At 40.9% G+C, this 22,322-nt stretch overlaps 1 protein-coding gene, 1 long non-coding RNA gene and 3 pseudogenes across 3 annotated transcripts; all 5 read right to left on the reverse strand.

The window, feature by feature from the left end:
- The window catches only part of LOC115673843 (G-type lectin S-receptor-like serine/threonine-protein kinase At1g61370), a 29,329-nt pseudogene that overhangs the window by 5,550 nt on the left and 1,457 nt on the right, over positions 1 to 22,322 (reverse strand).
- On the reverse strand, positions 360 to 22,320 carry LOC115673809 (G-type lectin S-receptor-like serine/threonine-protein kinase At1g61550; annotated as a pseudogene).
- LOC115673804 (G-type lectin S-receptor-like serine/threonine-protein kinase At1g61370) lies at positions 970 to 6,707 on the reverse strand. Of its 2 annotated transcripts, XM_056315872.1 has the most exons (10): positions 6,417 to 6,682; positions 6,094 to 6,305; positions 5,801 to 6,011; positions 5,472 to 5,709; positions 5,152 to 5,302; positions 4,819 to 5,078; positions 4,379 to 4,568; positions 2,036 to 3,477; positions 1,775 to 1,929; positions 970 to 1,691 (listed from the first exon to the last, which is right to left on the reverse strand). In XM_056315872.1, the coding sequence occupies exons 1-7, from the start codon at positions 6,469 to 6,471 to the stop codon at positions 4,556 to 4,558; spliced, it is 1,140 nt and encodes a 379-aa protein (XP_056171847.1). In that variant the 5' UTR covers positions 6,472 to 6,682; the 3' UTR covers positions 970 to 1,691; positions 1,775 to 1,929; positions 2,036 to 3,477; positions 4,379 to 4,555. The 2 variants fall into 2 exon arrangements, with proteins under 2 accessions (XP_056171847.1, XP_056171846.1); XM_056315871.1 differs by lacking the exons at positions 970 to 1,691; positions 1,775 to 1,929; positions 2,036 to 3,477; positions 4,379 to 4,568 and having other exon boundaries at positions 4,676 to 5,078; positions 6,417 to 6,524; positions 6,609 to 6,707.
- LOC130139267 (G-type lectin S-receptor-like serine/threonine-protein kinase At1g61430) lies at positions 11,639 to 12,554 on the reverse strand (annotated as a pseudogene).
- LOC130139268 (uncharacterized) lies at positions 20,136 to 20,854 on the reverse strand. The gene is made up of 2 exons (XR_008817454.1): positions 20,761 to 20,854; positions 20,136 to 20,453 (listed from the first exon to the last, which is right to left on the reverse strand). It is a non-coding gene; the product is annotated as an uncharacterized LOC130139268 (long non-coding RNA).

The raw sequence follows: 22,322 nt of genomic DNA on the forward strand, positions 1-22,322 counted from the left end.
TTGTTTCTCCGTCCCGACTAAACATTACGCGGGAGCCATCTCTGAAAATCCTACGAAAGACTATGGTTTTGAGCTATCTGGACCGACATTGCCATGCCCCGTCGCATGTAGTTTATAATATAATCATCCTTGCCAGGTCAACATGTATAACTTAATTTGTGATTGATGTTGCACGCCTTGAAATCTCTATGCGTGACTCTAAGGAAAGAGGCCAAAATTGTGGACGTATATGTACTTCTGTGCTAGTAACTATGTCTTTGTTTTGGCCGGAGTTAGTAATTACCTTTGTTCAATGAATCCCACTTCCTATCAGAGATCTGTAGGTTGCCTGTCATGACATTCACATTCATATTGCAAAATCTATGTGAACATAAAAATTCAGAATTTCCTTGATTAGTTCATGGGGGTGTTAAATGTTTAGGTCTCTCAAATTGAGTGAACACTGACTTTCAGCACAGAACATTACAAGTGTTTAAAACCCCAAAAAAGATCGATCATCATCCCCCTTCGACCCCAGAATTCGTGATGGTTTTTGTGGACAAGATGCATTCCCATTGCGACTTGATATCGTGACTTGGAATTTCACTTTTTGAGGTGAATGTAGGCGGTGTCGGCTGAGGAAGTTCTGATTCACTGCTCAGCACCAGAACGACTGATGACATGTTGGGTCGGTCGGTCGGTCGGTCGGTCGTGTCGTCCTGCACATAGAGAAGCCCAACCTGAATGCATCTCATCACTTCTGATGGCGAACAAGTATGAACAATTGCTTCATCTATTAGGTCTAGTCCTCTATCTTTGCTCCACAATTGCCATGCCTGTAAGAATTAAAGAACATAGGGCGCATAAAATTGCCAAAAAGCTTATAGAAGATCACTTGAGGCTGTATTCCACGCACTAACATAGGAAAGAAGATTGAAATGCTGTTCTTTTTGGTGGTATAAGCTCCTGTTCTTTTTGCCAGCCACGATCTCAAGTAGCAACACACCAAAGCTATAGACATTAGATTTCTCAGAAAATATCCCTTCCATGGCATACTCAGGAGACATATATCCTCTGCAATTGATTTGATCACATTAATCACTCGAGTCATAGAGTTTCCTAATTGAACTGATAATTCCAGCAAGGCTTGAAACTGAACAGTGTTCCAACAACTTTGTGAGTGTTTAGCAAAACTTGAGTGCCTTCGAAGATCCGTGCCAACTCAAAGTCGGATATTTTTGGGTTCATGTTCTCATCCAAGGGAATATTGCTTGCCTTCAAATCTAGATGGATAACTTGAAGGCAAGAATCTCGAAGGAGATACAGAAGCCCACTTGCGATCCCTCGAATGATCCGGAAACGTACATCCTAGTTGAGTTCTGCTTTCCTACTTGAATCTAAGCAAGGAAGAAAATGAAAAGTATTCGTAACTTTAAGTACTACTAATATATACACTATTTCTATCAGCACAAGAATGACTTGAAGAGAGAGAGCGGCCAACCGAAAAGAAAGGAATCTAAGCTTTTGTTTGACAAGTATTCATATACTAAATTTTTTTCTTCTCATTCGATGCAGACACCCATGAGTCTGACCAGATTTCAATGCTGAAGCTTCGATATTATAATAATCTCATTCTTAAACTCCTCCATGCCTTGGCCTGAGCTACTGGAAAGTCTTTTGACAGATATCTCCTTTCAATCATTCAGCTTTCCCTGTTTCCCAACTCATAGAAGTATCAGACCTCGGATAACGTCACAAAATTTCACTAAAGGACCATTCTAGAGAAGGCTTTTACCTTATAAACGGGGCCAAACCCTCCTTGGCCAAGTTTTTTTGTTGCATTAAAGTTGTTTGTCGCAAGAAGTAAGCTACTAAAATTGAACAGAGTCAATTCGGATGCATCATCATGCTTCAGCTGATCTTTCCATGCATTTCCATGTGACATTTCTCCTGTTTTATCAGTTAAATACAGTGAGTCAAGGGCCTTGGGGATTTTAGTAAAGTTTCTAAATTACATTTAATGTGAAGTTAAGCATTAGACATGAACTATTCGTACCTCTTTTGCTAGCTCTCCACTTGCGCAGACCGAAAATAGCAGCTTCCTACGAACACGATGCCAAGCACGGTACTTACACTGATTGTAACCTTCGCTTGTGTCAACATGCCCGACATGAGAAAAGAATTGCAAGATGTGTGATACGGTTCAAGCAAAACTCGTAGTGAAGCATCTTATTCCTGTATTGTCATGTGCGACTTGAATATATACATCTTGCCCAGCTGTTGAAAACTCCTGAATATTGATCAGATCTTTAGCCGAAACCAAACACCCTATTGTGCTGACATAAGAAGAAGCCAAGCAAGAACAATTATTCAAGCATCAGCTTTGGCATCCTCCTTCATCTCCGATGTCTGACATATATTCTGCAGAATCAGGCACTTTCATCTGTTTCATTTGCACAAAGACATCTTTCTTCACCTGCATTGAAGCCGACCTGCATGTGTTCTTCTGACAATTCAATACTGTTTCTCTAATGCAACCCCTGGTTGATTTCCTGATGTTCCATTTTCCTTTCGATCTCTGCATAACCCCTTTACACAATGGCAAATAGGAGAGTTTAATGTGTTGTCGACGCCAAAAGGACCGCAATTTCCATAAACTTCGCTCTGTTGCTCGGTGCCACCCAATTTGTCGACCAACTCTTGGATCCATAATCCCATTTCATTAATGCTAGAATTCCTCCAGGTGCAATGAAGCCATAATATTGACCAGAAAAAGAAATGAAGTCAAAACCAAGCAAAGAGTTGTTATTAGAATCAGCAGAGAAATAAGTGGTTCCCTGCTGAGGATCTTGCTGGAGATCGTCGCCGCTAAAAATTGAGGAATCCATTTCTGGTATGCCAATGAAAATCGATTTAGCTCATGGTCCACATCTCCAATAAGGGCTCGAGCCATTCCAGGTGACAAGTTGTGGCAGTGTCTCCAACGTAATCCCTGTGACGAATTTCCAGAGGATGAATTGTCGTCATTTTTCCAGGAAACTAACTACTGTCTCTCTCCGGTTCTCGTGTAGTCCTATCTTCATATTTGGTAGAAGAGTATCAGTTGAATCATCAAAGCTTGCCCATATTTCAACAGAATTCCCCTTTTAGAACAAAGTTTCCACCATCTGAAAGCATTGCTGCAGTATAATTTGAGTGGACAGAAACATTGGTAGACCAAGCTATGCTCTGTTGCTCGTTCACAAGCTTCAGATTCCCATCACTTTCTATTGTTAATTTTGCAGATTGATCTGAATGGGCAAGCAGTGTGTCCCTATTGGGGACCCAGATGATATTGGATGGAGTCATATTCTTGTATCGGATGCCCACATATTGATTTGCTGATCCATTAGGGGTGAAGAAGCCGAGCTCAAATATTTGACCAGAGGAGACAAGAGTTTGGTTCTGAAAGAGTGGTTCGGCTGCAGTAACGTTAAAAACTGCAGTGCTCTGATTTACCTGAAGAAGGAAGAAGATGACCAAGGAAGAGTAGAGACCAATCATAAGCAGCATGGTAATCCTAGTGCGTTTCTGACCAACAGAAAAAAATAAATAAATCCTTGTGCGTTCAGGCATTGGTTACTTCAGAATGTTAAAAGGCTCCCAATTCTTCGCTAATCATTTTTGCCTGCAGAGCTGAAAGGAAGACAAGATCTCTGCAAGCCAAAGCGTGTTGCCAAAGGTATGAGGTCATTGGAGATAGCTTCAGGGGTTATGTTATTGATCAAATTAGTTTTATATTTGAAGCTGATGATGCCTGTCCCAGTTCAAGTGCATTCCCAGGATGCCAAGAGATCATGATGATATTGGTGTTTGACAACTCAGTTTCAATTACACCATAGCAGTTTCATTGTGAGTCAGATGGTGGCTTTTAAAACGAGAATTGTTTTTGGATGAGAAGCCAATAGACATTGGCATTCTTCTCTTGGCCGTTGTTCAAAGTTGATTTAGCCTTCCAGTGTACAAATAATATATGAGGGCTCGAAGCCACTTCTGATCAAATTTGTTGGCCATGTTTCTGTTAACGCAATAGCACAAGTTCCATGTTCAATGAAGCTAGATATGATCCGGGGTCCAAGTAAAATGGTAACACTAGAGCACTTCAGTTTAAGGATCACGTGGCTCCAATTTTGATCACTAGCTGACAATAGCCTTCCATTTTCATGCGAAGCTTATCCGAAGTGAAATGTTCCGTCATTCAAGTTTCTCGCCACTTTCTGTTTTCTTTCCTCTTTTTAATTAACTAAAAATTACCGCATGGCTGCAAGGCAGCAATTTAATTGCCACCGGCATATATGACTTCGTACCGAATCTGGAGAAGGTAAATCATATCTGGGAATGATACTGAAGCTGGAAATACCTTTTGCTGTGCCAACGCTCATGCTTCTCATGTGGGAACTTGAGTCTATCTTTGATAATGATATCTTTCGTCCAAAAAACCAGAAAATCAAATCTTCATGACACAACTGGTGATGAGAGCAGTGGGGATTACCTGGTTTTTCTCCTAAATAATACCAACAGTTCTGGCTATCATAAATCAGATCAAATTCCTGCGTCGATTATCTTCTGTCAAAAAAGTATATATTACAAACCCCTACTTTGCAGCCTAAAATCCATGTAAAAAGTGGAGCAGTTCATTCAACCTTTTGTTTGGAGCAGACTAAAGCCATCCTTGAATTGAATAAACACTACTACTTAGAAAATAACAACAAAATCATCTCGAAGAAAAGGAAAATAAAAGTGAAGAAAAATAGCCATCATCTTCCTGCGACCATTGTATTAGTGACAGTGTTAACAGACCCAATGCTTTCTTGCTGTGCTGGAATAGAACGATTTGGCTTTTCGGCTTGGAAAATGAATATAGGCTGTCCCGGCTGAGGAAGATCTGATTCACCACTTAACATCAAAACCACATTCCACATGTTTGGTCTATCCGTGGCAGGCTCCTGAATACAGAGAAGCCCAACATGGATGCATCTTGTTACCTCCAATGGAGAGCTAACAGCAATTGCTTCATCCATTAAGTCCATTGCTTTGCCTTCACTCCATAATTGCCATGCCTATAAGCGAGAACACTGTCAAAATATTCCAGGGAACTTACAGTATTGATTAAGGTTGGAATTTGGGACTTACGTAGGAAAGGAGATTCAGATGTTGTCCCTGCTCACACAGGGCTGTGTTCTTCTTGCCGCTAACAATCTCCAGTAGCAACACTCCGAAGCTATAGACATCGGACCTCTCGGAAAATATCCCGCCCATGGCATACTCAGGAGACATATAGCCACTGCAGTTTAGTTAAACATGTTATGTACTCTTTGATTGTATTGATAGGCAATGGAGATGAAACATGCACAAAGTGAGAGGTTCGTCGTGGTAAATCAATCATTTTTGTCTGCTTGGAAAGATTGACTCAATGAATTGATAATCCAAATAGGACTAGATAGATAGCTTACAGTGTTCCAACAATTTTGTGAGTGTTCACCAATACTTGAGGGCTCTCGAACATTCTAGCCAGCCCAAAATCCGAAATTTTCGGGTTCATCTTTTCATCCAAGAGAATATTGCTTACTTTTAAGTCTCGGTGGATGACCCTAAGGCAAGAATCTTGATGCAGGTAGAGAAGCCCCCTTGCAATCCCCTGAATAATTTGGAATCGTTTGCCCCAGTCAAGTTCTGCCTTCTTTCCCGAATCTAACATACACGACAAGCAAGAACAGTTTTCAACTTTTAGTGCCGAGAAATACATTACAGAAATATATTTATTTGGAGAGAGAAAACCAACCAAAAAGAAAGGTGTCCAAGCTTTTGTTCGACAAGTACTCGTATACCAAAATCTGTTCTTCTCCTTCAATGCAGTAACCCATGAGTTTAACAAGATTTCGATGTTGTAGTTTCGATAAGAGGAGGATCTCATTCTTGAACTCTTCAATGCCTTGGGCCGAGGTACTGGAAAGTCTTTTCACAGCTACCTCTTTCCCATCTTTCAGCTTCCCCTGTTTTGCAATTCACATAGCCTTTAGACCTTGAATTACCTCTATATTTTCATTGAACGATTGTCTTGCAGAATTGTTTTACCTTATAAACAGAGCCAAACCCTCCTTGCCCGAGTTTACTTGTCGTGTTGAACTTGTTTGTAGCAAGTAATATGCTCTCAAAACTGAAAATGGTCAATTCCAGTGAATCATCTTGCTTCAACTGCTCTTTCCAAGCTTTTCCTTGGATCAGTTCGGCTGATTTTTCAGATGTATCTACCAAGCCAAGGAGCCTTGAGATTTTGCACAAGTTTCCTGTGTTTATCATTGGCGAAGAATTAGCTTACTTTCTTCCTAGCGTTGGAAGATTTAAACAAAATAGAAGCATAATCCTCTGAAAAAACTGATGCGCCTCGTTAATAGTACCTCTTTTCTTAGCTCTCCATTTGCAAAGAGAAAAAACGCATACTGAAAAGAGCATGATCCCGGCAACAGTACTCGGGCTGATGATAACTGCTTTCTGCGGCGATCCTCCTGAAATGGGAACAGAGTTATGTCAAAAACGATTGGTGTTGACTCAAACTCATCTCCATGAAACAATTTATAATCTGCTTTTACAGGGTCAAATCGAACAAATAGATCTTCCCCAGTTGTGGGAAATTTGTGAAGATCGATGAGGTCTTTACTGGTGCTGACATAAGAATAAGCCAAGCAAGAACAATTGCTCACACGCAAGCTTAGATATCCTTCTTAAACCATACACCCAATTGCTCACGTAACCTCAACGATTTCTAGCGAAAATTGGCCGGAAAGACCACATTGGAATTTTGTGCAAAAGTTTGAAACTAAATTGCCAAAGTTAAAAGTATACAAGTGAATTGACATTTTAACAATAGGTTTAGGTCTGATTAAATAATTTTGATGCTTCTTTTAACTTATTTGTCAATTAGGATTTGGATCTTAAAACAATTGTCGCTCATCACTAATTAGAAGCTTTGAGACTTGTTCGATAGAAGCTTTGAACTCCAGCTGCAGCAATTTGAGAAATGGGCTGAGAAAAGTGAGCTGAGGTGTAGCTTCGTTGGCTTAAAAAAGGGTTTGGAGAATTGGACTCAAATTTAATTTTCTTTTTTGGCCATCTTTCACATTTTCTCCCTCGTATTGTTTTTCTGTCTCAACTAAACTTTATATGGCAATTCAAAAACTTGGAGATGAGCATGATCTGATGGCTCCATTCCAAAACTGGAACCTAGAACCAACTTGGGGAACCGGTCTTGGAAAACTTAAAACCCAAATCCGAATTGATCTATCCTATAAATTGCCTGTAACTAAACCGGCCATTTCCTGAGTAAAACGAGGAACCTATCCTCCAATTTTATTTTATTTTTATAGTTTTTAGCATATTAAAAATGAGTTACTTTTTTTTTTTTTGAGTTGAGACTGTCTTTTTAAGCCCTTCTATCATGCGTTGTTAACTTATTAACAAGTAATTTTTAATAGAGTTAATACCATGAAAAACTCCAAACTGGTACATCAATAACAAATTTACCCTAAATTAATTTTTTGATCATCAAAAATCCTAAACTGGTATACCTGTTACAAATTTACCCAAAACTAATTTTTCGACCTGCAAAAACCCCGAACTGATACATTTGTGGCAAATTTACCATTCGTTAGTTTCCGTTAAATTGGACTAGTACAACGAAAAAATCATAAACCAGTACATTTATGACAAATGGAAGGTAAAACCCCAAATTGATACACTCGTCAACTACCACGTGTCATCCAATTCAGCAATTTGACTATAAAATTTAATGAAAATTAACTGAGGGTAAATTTGTCACAGATGTACCAGTTTGGGGTTTTTTGTGGTAAAAAAATTAGTTTGGAGTAAATTTGTCATAGGTATACCAGTTTGGGGTTTTTCGTGGTATTAACCTTTTTTAATACTCACCACATTAGAGTCGGTTCAAAATTGATTTTGCCGGGAAGTGGCTTGGTCTGTTTGGTTCCTGGATAAAACAAATGGGTTCTAGGCTCAACCCTGAGACTAAACTGAACAAGGTTGGTTCTTAAGTTTTGAACTCGTGAACCTACTCGGTTCTCCCTAGAACCGGTCTCGAATCGGACTGGCAAGGACTATTCGCGACAGTTCCTGGTTGAACCTGAAATGTTGCTCCCCAAAGATAAACTTATATTCATTTTAACCAATTTTCTGTTGTTTTTTTGTTTATCCATTCAACTGCTCTTCATTCCCTTGTACCAAACATGTGATTTGACCTTTAAAAAACCATCATAGGATGGACCACACGGAGAATTTTTCTTATTGTACTGAGAGATCAAAGTATCAAACAAGTGAGCAGTCACAGGTTACCAAAAATACACCAATTTTATCCTATCTACTTGAAAAATTCCCCGACAGAATCCACAATTTAGACTGAAGCCAGAAAGCTCTTATAGAGTCTCAATTACCCTGTTAGCATTTCTCAGAACTTGATTTGCAACGTCCTAATAGCATCTCTAACGAGAAAGAACTTATGGCTCGACACATAAGTAGAGTTCGATTTAAGTATTCCATTTGGGAGCTTTGTTTATGCAGATTGAGTACTCCAGTCGGAAGCCGGGTCATTAATATAGGGGTTAATACCGTCAAAAACCCCAAATTGATACACCTATGACAAATTTACCCAAAACTAATTTTTTAATCATAAAAAACCCAAAACTGGTACAACTGTGACAAATTTACCTTCCGTTAGTTTATATTAAATTTTACTGTCAAATTATTGAGTTTTATGAACGTGACAGTTGGCGGGTATACCAGTTTGGGATTTTACCCTTCCGTTTGTCACAGATTTACCAATTTGTGATTTTTCGTGATATTAATCCAATTTAACTGAGGGTAAATTTGTCACAAGAGTACAAGTTTACGGTTTTTTATGGTTAAAAAATTAGTTTGGGGTAAATTTGTCACAGGTGTACTAATTTGAAATTTTTCGTGGTATTAACCCTTAATATTACATATTAGAGCATTACATCAGTCGGAAGTGTCGAAACTAGAATGTCACGCGCTACAGAGTGTTGCGCAGAAGTCACCTCTCATATCTTTTGGAGCCATCTCTAAAATCCTACCAAAGAATATGGTTTTGACCTACATGGACCGACATTGCCATGCCACATCGCATATGTGGTTTATAACTTAATCATCCATGCCCGGTCAACATGTATAACTTAATCCGGGATTGATGTTGCACACCTTGAAATCTCCATACATGACTCTAATGAAAGAATCCCAATTGAGATACGAAGCCCTTTAGTGAGTAGTAACCTCTCGGATATATTTCTTCTAGCAGAAAAGTACAATATGATTTGGCAGCCAAGAAACAGTGTTTTGTCTTAGAATTCTGCATTCATCAGTATTATTTAGTTAAAGGGCAGGTTATGGTTCTGGCTTTTCCTAGAAAATTTCTGGATCCAGTCAAACAATACCTGGCACTCAAAGTCAATTGTAGATTATCAAATGGCTCCAAGGCCTAGAGCTGATAATGTTTTCTTAAAAACCTTGCAATCCTGCCGACTAAGATTTCATTTTTTAACCTATGTCAAGCTTAGAATATGAAATGGCCAAAAGTCTTTCGAAAGGTTAGTCAGTCGCATGTAACCTCCCAGAAGTTGCTTAGCCTTTTATCATTCAAAAGAAAACTAATTGTTTCAGTGCAATCTTCCCATAGGTGGTCATCAAGACCCTGTCAAGGGGAATAAAACTTATGACTCGTACAGAAAATGCCCCACGAACTAAACTGGACACGCTTATTCGAAATTCAGGTCAACTGCTTCTCGGAGGTCCACTTGAATACTATTACCTTACGAGCTTATGAACTCTGAACACGAGTTCCGGTACTTCAATTTGAAACAGGCCAAAATTTTGTGGACACATATAAACTTCTGAGCTAGTAACTATGTGTTTGTTTTGGCCATAGTTAACAATTACCTTTGTTCAATGAATCCCACTTCCCATCAGAGATCTGTAAGTTGCCTGTCACGACATACACATTCATACTGCAAAATCTATGTGTATATAAAAAGTCAGGATTTCTATCATTAGTTCACGGGAGTGTTAAATATTTAGGTCTCTCAAATTGAGTAAACACTGACCTTTCAGCACTGAACATTACAAGTGTATGAAAACCAAAACAGAATGTCGATCATCATCTTCCTTAGACCACAGAATTAGCGATGGTGTTCGTGGACATTGCGACTAGATATCGTGACTTGCAATTTCACTTTCGAAGGTGAATGTAGGCGGTCTAGGCTGAGGAAGTTCTGATTCACCGCTCAGCATCAGAACTACTGATGACATGTTGGGTTGGTCGGTCATGTGGTCCTGCATGCAGACAAGCCCGACTTGAATGCATCTCATCACTTCTTATGGGAAACAAGCATGAGCAACTGCTTCATCTGTTAGGTCTAGTCCTATATCTTCGCTCCACAATTGCCATGCCTGTAAGAATTAGAGATGATAGTGCATTCAGGCGTCGGTTACTTCAGAATGTTAAAAGGCTCCCAATTCTTTGCTTTCCCTTTTTGCCTGCAGATTTGAAAGGAAGACAAGATTTCTGCAAACCAAAGCATGTTGCCAAAGGTGTGAGGTTATGAGTCCTTTTAGAGATAGCTTTAAAGTTTATGTTATTGAACAAATTATTTTTATATTGGAAGCTGATGATGCCTTTCCAGTTCAAGTGCATTCCCAAAATGCCAAGAGATCATGATAACAATGGTGTTTGACATAGCAGGTTCATTGTGAGTCAGAAGGTAGCTTTTAAAAAGAGAACTGTTTTTGGATGAGAAGCCAGTAGACATTGGCATTCTTCCCTTGGCCGTTGTTCAAAGTTGACTTAACCTTTCAGTGTACAAATGATATCTGAGGGGTCGAAGCCACTTCTGATCAAATTTGTCGGCCATATGTTTTTGTTAATGCACCAGCACAAGTTTTATGTTCAATGAAGCTAGATATTATACGGGATCCAAGCAAAAGGGTAACTCCTGAGCAATTCAGTATTAAGGATCACATGGCTCCGATTTTGATCATTAGCTGACATTGGGCTTCCATTTTCATGCGAAGCATATCCGAAGTGAATTGTTCAGTCATTCGAGCTTCTCGCCACTTTCTGTCTTCTTTCCTCTTCTTAGATAACTAAGATTTATTTTATGGCTGCAAGGCAGCAATTAATTGCCACAGGCATACATCACTTCGTACCAAATCTGGAGAAGGTAAATCATATATGTGAATCATACTGAAGCTAGAAATACTTTTTGCTGTGCCAATGCTTATGCTTCTTATGTGGGAACTTTAGACTATCTTTGGTAATGAGAGCGATGGGGATTACTTGGTCGTTCTCCTTAATAAGACCAAAAGTTCCGGCTTTTGTAAATCAAAACAAATTCCTGCGTCGATTTTGTTCTGTCCAAAAAGTATATATTCCATACCCCTACTTTGCAGCCTAAAACCCATGTAAAAAGTGGAGCAGTGCATTCAACCTTTTGTTCAGAGCGGACTAAAGCCATCCTTGAATTGAATAAACACTGATATCTTAGAAAATAACAACCAAATCATCTCCAAAATAAAGGAAACAAATGAAGAAAAATACCCGTCATCTACCTTCAACCATTGTATTAGTCAGTGTTGACAGACCACATGCTTTCTTGCTGTGATGGAATAGAACGATTCGGCATTTCGTCTTGGAAAGTGAAAATAGGCTGTCCCAGCTGAGGAAGATCTGATTCGCCACTTAACATCAGAACCACATTCCACATGTTTGGTCTATCTGTGGCATGTTCCTGAACACAGAGAAGCCCAACATGGATGCATCTTGTTACCTCCGATGGAGAGCTAACAGCAATTGCTTCTTTCGTTAGGTCCAATGCTCTGCCATCAGTCCATAATTGCCACGCCTATAAGAGACAACACTGTCAAAATATTGCGCGGAACTTACAATATTGATTGAGGTTGGAATTTGGGACTTACATAGGAAAGTAGATTCAGATGTTGTCCCTCGTCTTACAGGGCCCTGCTCTTTTTGCTGCTAACGATCTCCAGTAGCAACACTCCGAAGCTATAGACATCGGACCTCTCGCAAGATATCCCGCCCATGGCATACTCTGGAGACATATAGCCACTGCAGTTGAGTTAAACATGTTATGTACTCTGTGATTGTATCGATAGACAATGGATATAAAACATGAATAAAGTGAGAGGTTCGTTGTGGTAAATCAATCATTTCAGTCTGCTCGAAAAGATTGACTCAATAAATTGATAATTCAAAAGGCCTAGAGAGCTTACCGTGTCCCAACAATTTTGTGAGCGTTCACCAAAACATGAGTGTCCTTGAATATTCGTGCCAGCCCAAAATCCGAAATTTTCGGGTCCATCTTTTCATCCAAGAGAATATTGCTCACTTTTAAGTCTCGATGTATGACCCTAAGGCAAGAATCTTGATGGAGGTAGAGAAGCCCCCTTGCAATCCCCTGAATTATATGAAATCGTTTGCCCCAGTCGAGTTCTACCTTCTTTCTCGGATCAAACAAACATGACAAGCAAGAACAATTTTCAAATTTTAGTGCTATGGCGAGAAATACATTACAGAAAAATAGTTATTTGGAGAGAGAGAACCAACCAAAAAGAAACGTGCCCAAGCTTTTGTTCGACATGTACTCGTTTACCAAAATATGTTCTTCTCCTTCAATGCAACCCATGAGTTTAACAAGATTTCGATGTTGTAGATTTGATAAAAGGATGATCTCACTCTTGAACTCTTCAACTCCTTCGGCTGAAGTACTGGAAAGTCTTTTCACAGCTACCTCTTTCCCATCTTTCAGCTTCCCCTGTTTCACAACTCACATAGCTTTTAGAACTTGAATTACCTCTATATTTTCATTCAACGATTGTCCTGCAGAATGGTTTTACCTTGTAAACAGAGCCAAACCCTCCTTGCCCGAGTTTATTTGTCGTGCTGAACTTGTTTGTAGCAAGTAGTATGCTGTCAAAACTGAAAGCGGTCAATTCCAGTGAATCATCTTGCTTCAACTCCTCTTTCCATGCTTTTTCTTAGATAAGTTGGGCCGATTTTTCAGATGTATCTTCCAAGCTGTGGAGCCTTGAAATTTTTCTCAAGTTTCCTGTGTTTATCATTGGTGAAGAATCAGCATACTTTCTGCATAGCTATGGAAGATTTAAACACAATAGAAGCACAATCCTCTGAAAAAACTGATGCGGCTCTTTAATAGTACCTCTTTTCGTAGCTTTCCATTTGCAGAGAGAAAATACACATACAGAAAAGAGCATGATCCCGGCAACAGTAGTCAGGCTGATGATAACTGCTTTCTGTGGCGATCCTCCTGAAATGGGAACAGAGTTATGTCAAAAACGATTGGTGTTGACTCAAACTCATCTCAATGAAACAATTTCTGATCTGCTTTTACATGTTCAGCTCGAACAAATAGATCTTCCCCAGTTGTGACTAATTCCTGAAGATCAATGACGTCTTTACTGGCGTTGACATAAGAATACAATAATAATTGCTCGCGTGCCGGCTTAACCATCCTTCTTAAACCATACACCCAATTGCTCACGTAACGTTAGCGATTTCGGGCCAAAATTGGCCGGAATGATCAAATTGGAATTTTCCGCAAATGTTTAGAACTAAATTAGCAAAGTTACAAATTTTAGAAGTGAATTGACATTTTTACAAGAGGTTTAGATCTGATTATACAATTTTGACGCTTCTTTTTACTTATATGTCAATTAGGATTTGGATCTTAAAACAATTGTCGCTCGTCACTAACTAGAAGCTTTGAGACTTGTTTAATTAGAAGCTTTGAACTCCAGCTGCAGCAATTTGAGAAATAAGCTGAGAAATGTGAGCTGAGGTGTAGCTTCGTGGGTATAAAATAGGGTTTGGAGAATTGGACTCAAATCTAATTTTCTTTTTTGGCCATCTTTTACATTTTCTCCCTCGTATTTTTTTTCTGTCTCAACTAAACTTTATATGGCAATTCAAAAACTTGGAGATGAGCATGATCTGATGGTTATTGTCACGCCCCGTACCCCATTGGAACGCAACATCCCGTCACGGTCGATTTTGGTGCGACGCTCCCAGGAAGCGTCGCCGACCCAAACCCCAAACAGAGATCATGCACAAGCGGAAGCACGTATATAAATATATATATACACCCTGACAATAAAACACATGAGACCAAGGTAGTACATTAAGTAAACAGCACCTCTGAAAATATGTATACTAGTATTACCATAGGAAACTTTTTACACAAATTCATTTATACAACGGCCGAGAAAACACACAGTCAGCAGTCACTCAGTAAAAATGGGTCAGCGTATATCACTTCGGGCTCCTCAGCTTCCTCGACCATGGCTGCAGGTCCATCCCCACAAGGGTGCACACTAGATGACCGCTGGATGAATTGCAGTATACCAAAAAGAGGCGCTTTCCTTGGCATCCTACGGCTGGGGGTCTGAAATGTTTCGGTTTACACAACCGTGAGACGAATCTCAGTGAGTTCAACCCCTAAACCTAGGCTAGGCTAGCACGCAATCTCCTGACCGGAAAATAAATATGCGAAACCATAGTGCAACAACAATCAAATAATCCTCCGACCCTGCAGGTTAGGCAGTTCAATATATAATAATCACGGCACGTATGTGGCACATATTATCACACGTACGCCAATCACATGCTCATGCACCGAGGCTCACACACTCGCATGCCAGTCCATGCATGTTCATGCATGCAAATGTCCTCGACATGTCACGTGTATTTCCCGGCCCACTGGCCCACACTGGCACATTGGCAATCGCCCAATTTATTATTTATTACGACTCGAGTCAACAACATTCACGGCCCGGTGCGTCTAGCCTGCTTCAAAGTGCATGAGGCGCAGCAACCGATCTGGCCCAGTGTCTCTAGCCTGCTTCAAAGTGCATGAGGCGCAACACTGTTCTCCTTGCGAACCAGAGCCTGCTTCAAAGTGCATGAGGATGGTCGCCTTCCGGACGTACCGGGCATCGTCCTGCTTCAAAGTGCATGAGGACGGTATCGACCCGAAGGTCATGACCCAAAGGTCCTTAGGTGATCACACAACTCATTATTATCTGAACCCAGCGTATAACGCTTCAGGGTATTTTAGGTGATCACATGCTCATGGCAGACACGCATTCTCACGCAAGTTCATCACATGCCTCACTCTTGGCATACGCAATGCGTGTCCATGTTATGCAATGCAATGCATCACGAGCACCACTATAATTCAGACACCCAATGTCACAACACGTGCTTAATTGGCCCAATTAATACCGTGTGGCCTAACGTGCGATTCACAAATCAGTAAATCATTGTAAACCAAACAATGGCCAATCGCACTCCATAAAATCAGCCACACCACATACGACATAGCAGTACGAAATCAATCACAATTAAGCACAATTGACGTACAATCAGTCAACCCGGACATACCCGGTAATTTTCCAACGGGCTCCTAAATTGGTCATTTAATCCAATTAATCTCCCCAATTAATTCTCATTAATCTACTAAATTTCCCAATGATAATTTCTACCAATCCGTCCTCAACCCAGTCTGAAATACACACTGCTATTATCTAAGCCAGTCCAAAATGCACCGATAATACCTAAACCAGTCCAGGAAAAACGCACTATCAGTCCTAATCCGGATTTAGGAATTTTACTCACTTAATTTCTGGACCACGGCGACGGGGAACGGCGGCCGATCACTGATGAACAGTGAAACCGGCGGCGGAATTCCCGACGCGCGTACTGTTCACGCGCACTGTTTCACGGGGGGACTGTTCACACTGTACGGACTGTACGGACGGCGGGCGGTGCCGGCGAGACGGCGGTGACGGCCGCGGACGGCCGTACGGACGGCGACGCACGGACTGCTACAGTACCGACCGTACGGACACCGTGCGGCCGGCGACGAACGGCGACGTACCGACAAGCTGGACGGCTGGGTGGCGACGGAAGGGCGATCGGAGCTCCGGCGAAGCTCCGGCGAGGCTCGGACGCGGCGGCGGTGCTTTACCGGGAGAGAAAAAGAGAGAAAAATAGAGGGAAAGGGAGAGAGAAAGGGCTGGACTGAGGCGAGGCTGAGGCTAGGGGCTGTGGGGGTTGACGGCGGGGCACGGCGGTCGGCGGCGGTGCTCCGGTGGCCGGCGGCAAGCTCCGGCGAGCCAAAATCAAGAGAGAAAAATGAGAGAAAGAGAGGGAGAAGCTGCTGTGGCTGGGCTGATCTGCCGAGAGGGAGGGCTGAGGAGAGAGAAAACTGGTCTGAGTTGGTCAAAAAGGGCAGCCCATAGTGCCACGTGTCGCCGATCCGTGAAAAATGACCAAAACGCCCCTAATCTAACGGTTCTAAAGAGATAGGCTTAAATAATTGAGGGGCAATTGGGTCTTTGGTGCCAATAATGCAGCTGATAACCACAGTTACTTATCCCAAAAATTTCCCAAAAATTCGGACCCGAAAACAGCCCAGGGGCAAAACCGTCATTTTTCCGGTCCCGGGGCGAAATTCCAATTTTCGCACATACGTGTTCCATATGTGCGTGGCCAACATAATATGGCGTCGGATTCGCGAAATTCACTTTCTAAGCCCTCGAAAATCGACTGCGAAGTTTCGGGAATAAAATAATATTATTTTTCCAATTTTTGTCGAAATTCCAATTTTTGGTCAAAACCACTCTAAATGTGCGTGGCCATCCCAAAATGACCTTGGCCGCGAAAAATAACCTCAAACGGCCTCCGAATCCAGCCTCGGTGCCCACAGGGGCAAAACCGTAATTTTTCACCCCCGGACCGAAATTCCACTTTTTCTCGTACTAACTCCAAACGTGTGTGGCCAGCGTAATATGACGTCAGATTCCCAAAAATAGTCTCTTAAGCCTTCGAAAATCGATATCGAAATCCGGGCCCAATTTCGTGATCAAAACTCGCTCGAGTTTCAATTTCAGGGTCTCTGGCTAACGGGCGGCTGTTTAGGACATACGCGTATCGACCTAGGGTTATTCGAATTACGACGGTCCCGATCATTGAGAGAATGAGAAATTATCATTAGTTCCAAAGATCACGATCGTTAGGTTCAGGTTCAGGACTGGTTGGCCACGTGCACTTTCGGTCTTGCAGAATCACCTGCGATCCGATTGTACATCGTTGGCCTTGGCCAAACCAAATCCATCACCTTTCCTAAGATCGGCCCACGTTGGCCCAAAATATTCACTCATCGTATCTCGAGATCGGTGTCCCGTTCACTGTCGAGTCCCTGGTCCACGTACCGTTTCCTAGTTAGCCATACCCCATTGGTTAGTATCCCGAGAGTGATCAGCTCTGGGCGAGACTTACTAAAATGAAATGCGAAATATTGTCAATTTTATTGATCCCGGAATTACATCGAAATTCGGGCTGTTACAGTTATACTCCAAAACTGGAACCTAGAACCGAATTGGGGAACCGGTTCCTGGAAAACTTGAAACCCGAATCCAAATTGATCTATCCTATAATATGCCTGGAATCAAACCGACCAATTCCTGGGTAAAACGATGAACCTATCCTCCAACTTTTTTATAGTTTTTAGCATATTAAAAAAGAACAACTTTTTTATTTTATTTTGAGTTGAGACTGTGTCTTTTTAAGCCCTTATTTTTTTATTATCTTTAGTTGTTAACTTGTTAACAAGCAATTTTTAATATATACACACACACTCACCGTATCAGAGCCGTTTCAATATTGAATCTACTGGAACTGGCTCGGTCTATTGGTTCGTGAATAAAACAAATGGGTTCAAGGCTCAACCTTGAGACTAAACCAAACAGGGTCAGTTCCCAAGTTTTGAACTCGTGAATCTACTCGGTTCTCCCTAGAACCGGCCTTGAATTAGACCGGCCAGGACTATTCATGATAGTTCCGGGTAGAACCTGAACTATTGCTCCCCCATAGATAAACTTACATTCATTTAACCAATCTTTTGTAGGTTTTTTTTCCATTCATCTGCTCTTCATTCCATCGTACCAGACATGCGACTGACCTTTAAAAATCATCATAGGATGGAACACAAGGAGAAATTTTCCTAGTGTACTGAGAGATCAAGTTATCAAACATGTGAGCAGTGAAAGGTTACCAAAAATACACCAATTATATCCTATCTACTTAAAAAATTCCCCGACAGAATCCACAATTTAGACTTTAAGCCAGAAAGCTCTTATAGTGTCTCAAATACTCTGCGAGCATTTCTTAGAACTTGATTTGCAATATCCTAATAGCATTTCAAACGGGAGAGAACTTATGGCCCAACACATAAGTAGACTTCGACTTAACTATTCCATTTGGGAGCTTTGTTCATGAGGATTGAGTACTCCAGTCGGAAGCCGGGTAAATAATATGGTATATTAAAGCATTACATCAGTCGGAAGTGTGGAAACTAAAATGTGTCACGCGCAACTGTGACATTCTTGAATTAACTCACTCGAGATATTGTCTGTTTTGGCCGGTCTCATACCGAGCCTCACGGTTTTGTTCTTGGCGTACACGCAGCCACTTTCCTAGGAGTTCACCCATCCTGGTAGTGGCCTAGCCTAGGCTTGCTTAACTTTGAAGTTCCAAAACAAAGTTTGCCGTTACATAAAAAGGCGCATTTGTGAGTTAATTTCAATTTTTTACATATATATTGTTAGAATATGTCTCGAGTTTGAACCTATTAAACCACCTTATCCGAATTGAATTATGTGTCTAATGCATGAAAATTCAAAGCAAAATCTTAAAGATTACGGAAATAATTTCCGTATTGAAGATGCGGTCAAGAATGGAAAGAGATATCAGCTTGGGCTTAGTATTGGACAAAATATGTTTTAAAATCCACGGAAAAATATCCTTTGAGTTATTAGAGTAGGCAAAGGAAAGAAATAAAAAGAAAAGAAAAGAAAAGTTAATATTGGATTCCAAGTTGCAGGAGGAAACAAATATTCTTTCCTAATTGATGTTGGAGTCTACGGCTTGAATAAGAAAGCCCAACGTGGCTTTGATTTGGACCATGATTCGGTCAACTCTTGGGCAAATATAATATATTCTGTGGGCACCTGGGATGGCAGTGGTTGATGAGTGCAGAGCGTGGTCATCGTGCCGTCCATAAACAGAAAAGGCTCGAAGCGCCTAGACGAGTGCTTGACAGTGAGTTTCGTGGATCTTTCTTCAGCAAATTACATTCAAGGGTTCAAGTGTTTGTAGCGGATTGAATCTTGTGTAAGATTTGTTAATTTTTTTGTGAAATTGAGAGATTATTTCGTGAGGAATTGTAGGCTAAACACTACGTGAGTTATTTGATATAATTGAGACTTAGGAAACACCGAGAGTGTTTGAGTGACTCAATTATGGCTATAATCTCCGCTTGATCTTGAGTGGAATTCGTTACTGTTCTCCCCGTGAACATAGATCACTATGATCGAACCACGTAAATTTAGTGTCCGATTTATTTTCTTGTATTGTCAATTTTATCGTTCGATCGCTTGCTTCTACAACATATATGTTAGATTCTCTCTCCCCTGTTCAGTACATCTTCACCATCCTAGAAGCTTGTTAGGAGCCGCATCTTGCTCAAGCCCTTTGGTCCTGGTGACCACTTCCCACCCTTGTCGGACCGGGTCATTACAGCAACAAAGTGTTGCGCAGAAGTCATCTCTCATATCTTTGGGTACAATAAAAAGGTTTTGAGCTACGTGGACCCGCATTGCCATGCCACATCACATATATGGAGTTTAACATAATCATCAATGCCAGGTCAACATGTATAACTTAATTTGGGATTGATGTTGCGCACCTTGAAATCTCTATACAGGACTCTAATGAAAGAATCCCAATTGAGATTCGAAGTCCTGAAGTGAGCAGGATATGGTTCCGGTTTTTCCTAGAAAATTCCTGGAGACCGGTCAAACAACACCTGGCATTCGAAGCCAATTGTAGATTATGAAATGGCTCCAAGGCCTAGAGCTGACAATGTTTTCTTAAAAACCAGGCAATCCTATCAACTTTAGATTTCATATTTTAACCTATTTCAAGCTTAGAATATGAAATGGCTAGAAGTCTTTCGAAAGGCTGGTTAGTCGGTCGCATGTAACCTCCCAGGAGTTGCTTAGTCTTTTGTCATTCAAAAGATAACTAATTGTTTCAGGGCAATCTTCCCGCTGGTGGTCATCAAGTCCCTGTCAAGGGGTACAAAACTTATGGCTCGTACCGAAAATGCCGCGCCAACTAACCTGGACACGCTTATTCGAAATACAGGTCAACTTGATTCTCAGGGATTCACTTGAATACTGAGAGATTCTCAGAGGTTCACTTGAATAATTGCCTTTGTTCAATGAATCCCTTTTCCTGTCAGAGATCTGTAAGTCGCCTGTCAAGACATACACATTCGTATTGCAAAGTCTGTGTGAAAATAAAAATGCAGAATTTCGACCATTAGTTCATGGCAAAGTTAATTTTTAACTTTCTCAAATTGAGGGAACGCTGACCTTTCAGCACAGAATATTACGAGTGTATGAAAACAGAAAAAGATGTCGATCATCATCTTCCTTCGACAACAGAATTCGTGATGGTGTTCGTGGACAAGATGCTTTCCCATTGTGACTCGATATCGTGACTTGAAATTTCACGTTTGAAGGTGAATGTAGGTTGTCTCGGCTAAGGAAGATCTGATTCACCACTCAGCATCAGAACTATGGATGACATGCTGGGTCGGTCCATTGTGTGGTCCTGCACACAGAGAAGCCCTACCTGAATGCTTCTCATTGCTTCTGATGGCAAACAAGTATGAACAATCACTTCATCTGTTAGGTCAAGTCCTCTATCTTCGCTCCACAATTGCCATCCTTGCAAGAATTAGAGATCATAGGGCGCATAAATGGCCGAAAATATTATAGATGATCACTTGAGACTGTATTCCTCACACTTACATAGGAAAGAAGATTGAAATGCTGGCCTCGGTAGTATAAGCTCCTGTTCTTTTTGCCAGTGACGATCTCAAGTAGCAACACACCGAAGCTATAGACATCGTATTTCTCAGAAAATATCCCTCCCATGCCATACTCGGGAGACATGAATCCTCTGCAATTGATTTGATCATGTTAATCACTCAAGTTATAGAGTTTCCTAATTGAACTGATAATTCCAGCAACAAGGCTTGAAAACTTAACGGTGTTCCAACAACTTTGTGAGTATTTAGCAAAACTTGAGTGCCTTCAAAGATCCGGCCAACCCAAAGTCCGAAATTTTTGCGTTCATTTTCTCATCCGAGAGAATATTGCTTGCCGTCAAATCTCGATTTATAACTCGAAGGCAAGAATCTCGATGGAGATTCAGAAGCCCACTTGCAATTCCTTGAATGATCCGGAAACGTATATCCCAGTTAAGTTCTGCTTTCCTTCTTGAATCTAAGCGAGGAAGAAAACGAAAAGAATTCGTAACTTGCAGTACTACTAAAATATGTATTATTTCCATCAGCACAAGCATGACTTGAAGAGAGTGAGACCAACCAAAAAGAAAGCAATCTAAGCTTTTTTTTGACAAGTATTCATATACTAGAATTTTTTCTTCTCCTTCGGTGCAGCAACCCATGAGTCTGACCAGATTTCGATGCTGAAGCTTGGATATAAGAATGATCTCATTCTTAAACTCTTCCATGCCTTGACCTGAGCTACTGGAAAGTCTTTTGACAGCTATTCCTTTCCATCATTCAGCTTTCCCTGTTTCCGAACTCATAGCAGTGTCTGACCTTGAAAAATTTCATAAAAATTCACTAAATGTACATTTTAGAGAAGGCGCTTACCTTGTAAACGGGGCCAAACCCTCCTTGGCCAAGTTTATTTGTTCCATCAAAGTTGTTGGTCGAAAGAAGTAAGCTACTAAAGTTGAACAGCATTAATTCGGATGCATCATCTTGCTTCAGCTGATCTTTCCATGCATTTCCATGTGACAATGCTCCTGTGTTATCAGTTATATACGGTGAGTCAAGAGCCTTGGGAATTTTGGTAAAGTTTCTAGATTACATTTAACGTGAAGTGAAGCATTAGACATGAATTATTCGTACCTGTTTTGCTAGCTCTCCACTTGTGGAGACCGAAAATAGCAGCTCCTACGAAGACGATGCTAAGCACGGTACTTACGCTGATGATAAGTCTTGCTTGTGTCGACATGCCCGACATGAGAAAAGAATTGCAGGATATGTGATGCAGTTCAAAGGAAACTCATTGTAGTGAAACCTCTT

This window comes from Syzygium oleosum, unplaced genomic scaffold (assembly GCF_021117445.2).
Source record: "Syzygium oleosum isolate NSW1041296 unplaced genomic scaffold, Sole_v2.1 Sole_v2.11, whole genome shotgun sequence".
Lineage (NCBI taxonomy): Eukaryota > Viridiplantae > Streptophyta > Magnoliopsida > Myrtales > Myrtaceae > Syzygium > Syzygium oleosum.